The sequence below is a fragment of the Zonotrichia albicollis genome, chromosome 8 (genome assembly GCF_047830755.1).
Source record: "Zonotrichia albicollis isolate bZonAlb1 chromosome 8, bZonAlb1.hap1, whole genome shotgun sequence".
Classification (NCBI taxonomy): domain Eukaryota; kingdom Metazoa; phylum Chordata; class Aves; order Passeriformes; family Passerellidae; genus Zonotrichia; species Zonotrichia albicollis.
Window position 1 is genome coordinate 6,852,714 of NC_133826.1, and position 4,634 is coordinate 6,857,347.

Sequence of the window (4,634 nt, forward strand, 5' to 3'; positions counted from 1 at the left end):
ACTTTCTGGGGAGCGAGGGGCGGGCAGGGCTCCCCCAGCATAAAGCGCAGAGAAAGGATGGAAAATCATACTCACCTCGGGCTTCTCCTGCTGCGGCAGCGCTCGGACATTCACCTGTGTGGAGAGAGAGGGAGAGAAAGGAAAAAAGGAAGGAGGGAAAGGAAGGAGGGAAGGAAGGAAGGAAGGAAGGAAGGAGGGAAGGAGGGAAGGAGGGAAGGAGGGAAGGAGGGAAGGAAGGAAGGAAGGAAGGAAGGAAGGAAGGAAGGAAGGAAGGAAGGAAGGAAGGAAGGAAGGAAGGAAGGAAGGAAGGAAGGAAGGAAGGAAGGAAGAGAGGCGTCGTTACGTACTATCATAAAACAAAATCTCCAAGGGGAGGGGAGAGACCACAAATTGAATTGTCACCTTGCCCAGCATATTCCCCCCTCCCCTTACGACAAGTAACACCCAGGGAAAACACCCCAAGCGCTTGGCAAGTGCCGTTACCAATGCACTAGAAGCCAAGCTCGGTACGAGCGGGCCGGCCGGGGGTGCCGGGGCTCCAGGCGCGCCCCCGCTGTCCCCGCGCTGCCCCCGGGCGCTCCCGGCGCTCCGCGGGCGCGGCGGGCGCGGCGCGGCCAATCAGCGCGGCGCGCGCGGGCCCTGGCCAATGGCAGGCGCCACATTGTTGTCCAATGTTGCCTAATGGCAACGCGGGCCGCAACAATAGCGCGAGTGGCAGCGCGAGTGGCGGCGCGGGTGGCGGCGGGCGGGCAGCGCTCCGCTCCCTCCGCTCCTTCTGCTCCGCTCCTCTCCGCTCTGCTCCGCTCCGCCAGGCCCGCGCCGCCTCCCGGGGGGCTCCGCGCCCGGCCCGGCCCGACTGCCGCCCCGGGCTCGCCGCGGCTCCTCCGCCCATCTGCGGAGGTGCTGCTCGGGAGACGGGGCGATTTTTTATTTTTATTTTTCCCGCTATTCTCTGCTGGATTTTAGCCTCGCGAGGGATCCTGTCGTTGAAGGTGCCGGATTGTTCTTTGGAGGGACGCCGCTAAGTCTGTGGCCGCAGTTGCAGGGGGACGGGGGAGCGGAGCTTAGCGGGCAGCTCGGGTGGCACCGGGGCGCCGCGGGGAGCGGCGAGCCCGTGAGCGCGGACGGGAGAGCTCGGCTCTGAGCCTGGCGCGATGAACTTGGTGCTGCCCCACCAGAGGCGCACGGAGAGCAAGGAGGCGAGAGTGATCTAAGTTTTCTCGGATTTTCTTGTGTTAGCTTTGCTTTTCGGGCGCGGAGGGGAGGAGGGCGCGGAACGGCTCCCGACGGGCCCCTCCTCACTTGAACCCCGCCGCGGGGGGACGGGGGCGTCGGGCGAGGCGAGGGGACAGGCGCCGGGGTTTGCATGCCCGCTCCCGGGGCTCTGCGCGCCCCCCGCTCGTGATTGCGCTTGAAGGCGACGGGAGCCTCTCCGCGCCCGATCGCGGGTGCGGCGCAGGGGCTCCCCCGCCCCGCGTCGCTTTGGGGGAGGCCGGGGAGGGGGGGCCGCTCTCCCGGGGCGGGCTGGCCGGGATGGAGCTGCGCTCGGAGCTGCCCAGCGTGCCCGCCGCGCCCCCCCCGGTGCCCCCCAGCTCGGTGGCGGCCGCGGCGGCGGCGGCGGCGGCCACGCTGCCGGTGAGCGTGGCCGGGAGCTTGCTGCGGGCGCCGCCGCTGCTGCTGCGGGCGGCCGAGAAGTACCCGCGGACGCCCAAGTGCGCCCGGTGCCGCAACCACGGCGTGGTGTCGGCGCTGAAGGGCCACAAGCGGTACTGCCGCTGGAAGGACTGCATGTGCGCCAAGTGCACCCTGATCGCCGAGCGGCAGCGCGTCATGGCCGCTCAGGTGGCGCTGCGCCGGCAGCAGGCGCAGGAGGAGAACGAGGCCCGGGAGCTGCAGCTGCTCTACGGCACGGCCGAGGGGCTGGCGCTGGCGGCCGCCAACGGCATCATCCCGCCCCGGCCCGCCTACGAGGTGTTCGGCTCCGTCTGCGCCGGGACCGGCGGCGAGGGAGGCGCCGGCGCCTCAGGTAAGGCCGCGCTGCGAGCCCTCGGAGCGGGGGTGATGGGGGCACGGGGCCTGCAGAGGCGGCGGGACACGAGCGGGGCGCGGAGCTGCGGGCGGGGGTCCCGCCGACGGCCGGGGCGCTCCGCGGGGCAGCCCCACTGACGGTGTCTCTTCCTTCTGCCCCCCCGGCCCGCAGAGTCCAAGATGCAGAAGTTCGAGCTGTTCCCCAAGACGCTGCTGCCGAGCCGCGCCGTCACCCCGCAGCAGGCGGGCGGGAAGCCTCTCTCCCCGGACGGCGAGTCCGTGCCCGGCACCTCCTCCCCAGACGCTCGCCACGGCTCGGGCTCGGAGAACGGGGACGGCGAGTCCTTCCTGAGCTCCCCCGTCTCCAAGGGCCCAAAGGAGGGGGAGGAGAGCCCGGGCTCCATCAGCCCGCTGGGCTCGGACTCGGGCTCAGAGGCGGACAAGGACGAGCAGGACCCGTCGCCCTCGGCCGGCGGCCGGCAGCGGACTCCCATCGACATCCTGACGCGCGTCTTCCCGGCGCACAAGCGCAGCGTGCTGGAGCTGGTGCTGCAGGGCTGCGGCGGGGACGTGGTACAGGCCATCGAGCAGATCCTCAACAATCGCGGCCCGGAGAAGGGCCCTGAGGAGGGCTGGGCCCGGGACGGCGCCTTGCAGGGCCTGCCGCCCACCCCCGCCGCCGCCGCCGCCGCCCACCACCGGCCCCTGATCGCGGGCGCCATGGCCCCGGCCATCGGCACGCTGGGCAGCCGCTCCGCCTTCTCCCCGCTGCAGCCCAACGCCACGCACTTCGGGGCCGAGGCCGGCGCCTACCCGCTGGGCACGCACCTGGGACTGAACCCGCTGCGCCTCGCCTACTCGGCGCACAGCCGGGGACTGGCCTTCATGACCCCCTACTCCACGGCCGGGCTGATGCCCACGCTGGGGTTCCGGCCGCCCGTGGACTACGCCTTCAGCGACCTGATGCGGGAGCGCTCGGCCGTGCACAAGGAGCAGGTGTACTCCGGAGGGCTCTACGGGCCCATGGTCAACAACACCCCCGAGAAGCAATAGCGGCTTCCTAAAGCTCGTCTGTGTAGAGGTAGCTAGGTAGGCGCGGGTGGACGGACACGGGGGTTTGCTCTCTCTCTCCCCCCCCGTGCAGGCGAGGGTTGCGTGCGGAGCCCGGCGCGGACAGGCGTAGGTGTGTTAAGGTGATCGAGGTGCACTTTCATTGTCCAGACATGAGTCGCTCTTTGTTGCTTATGGCCATAAGCATGGATATCCTCGGCGCGTCGTGGGGTGGGCACACACGCGAGCGCCCTTTCCCACAAACACATACATATATATATATATGTATACTAGCAAGTGTATAATGTTATAAAATGGAAATCTAAGTTATTAATGTAACTCGTAGGTGAACTCGGTATTAACGTTAAGCTAAAGGTTAGGCAGCGCATTGTAATACTTACCAGGCATATAGATGAAACATTGTCAAATTGAAAACCTTTTCCTTCCCGCCCCCAGAAACGTTGCGGTCTGTATATAACATTGGAAAGTAGATATATTTGTAACTGTCCGTAGGACCCTGGCGCCAATGGTGTATGATGGTTTAATAAGCCTCCTTCATTTGTGATCTGCAAGAAAATTGCTTTCTTGTTCCGATGTAGCAAACTTCTTGCTGTTTCTAACAGGTAATTCTGTGTTTCCATTTCATAGAAATAAATGTTATTTTCTATTAAAAAAAAAATCGGTCTTATGAATGGCAAGTGGTATTTTATGAGATGATGGAAGTGTGTTTTGGGAAGTTCATTTGACAAGTGCATTCAATATTTAAAGGAGTTTATGCAAATAGTACAAACATGTTTACTACATTTTTATCATGGTCAAACTAGATATTCTTCAGATAAATTTATAAATAAAAACGAAGCGTACAAGCAAGACCAAATTCCTTATCAAATGAAATTGTCAAATACGTTTATTTCTGCTTCTGGTCTTTTTCTTATTTATGCCTGCAGAAAAAAATCCCCAACAAACCTACACAGGTATAAATTTAAGCAGGATTTCTTACTTCGGTATCTTGACGTTTTTTGTCATAGTTAGGAAATTTGGAAGTGTTGCAAAGAGAAGCCTGGTTAAAGCAGATCTCACCTTGCCACCCGCGGGTTGTGTAGCAGCAGTAAGGTTTTACCCCTCATATCTGAAATCGGATTGTGCCTTTCCGTTGCTTTTGTGTCAAAATAAGCAAAGGGATCTATAATAATGACGTTTTTTCAGAATGTAGATGTGTATTTGCGGCAGAGGTGGATGAGTTAAGATCAGTGCAGGGAAGGTTTCAGAGCTGTTTTCGGAGCTGTGTGTCCTTCACCCTCATCCGAGGGTAAAGGCTACTCGTGTGGCTTTTTTCTTTTTTTTTTTTTCTCTTTTTGTGGTTTTTCTTTTTTTTTCTTTTTTTTTTTTTTTTTTTTTTTGGCAACGGTGCCCAAATGTTCTCAGAGATCAGAAAGTCTGAAGGACTTTCCTGCCTGTGTTTATTCCTGCGCTGGGACGAGCGGGGGCAGCGGGCGCGCCCCGAGCATCCCGAGCGGCGATCCCGCCCAGGGCCGGAGCGCGACTTTCCTGCCAGG

At 61.4% G+C, this 4,634-nt stretch overlaps 1 protein-coding gene across 1 annotated transcript; it reads left to right on the plus strand.

The window, feature by feature from the left end:
• Positions 1 to 256: 256 nt before the first annotated feature.
• DMRTA2 (DMRT like family A2) lies at positions 257 to 4,392 on the plus strand. The gene is made up of 2 exons (XM_074545817.1): positions 257 to 2,026; positions 2,201 to 4,392. Exons 1-2 carry the CDS (start codon positions 1,534 to 1,536, stop codon positions 3,079 to 3,081), a joined length of 1,374 nt encoding a protein of 457 aa, XP_074401918.1. The 5' UTR covers positions 257 to 1,533; the 3' UTR covers positions 3,082 to 4,392.
• The last annotated feature ends 242 nt before the right edge of the window (positions 4,393 to 4,634 follow it).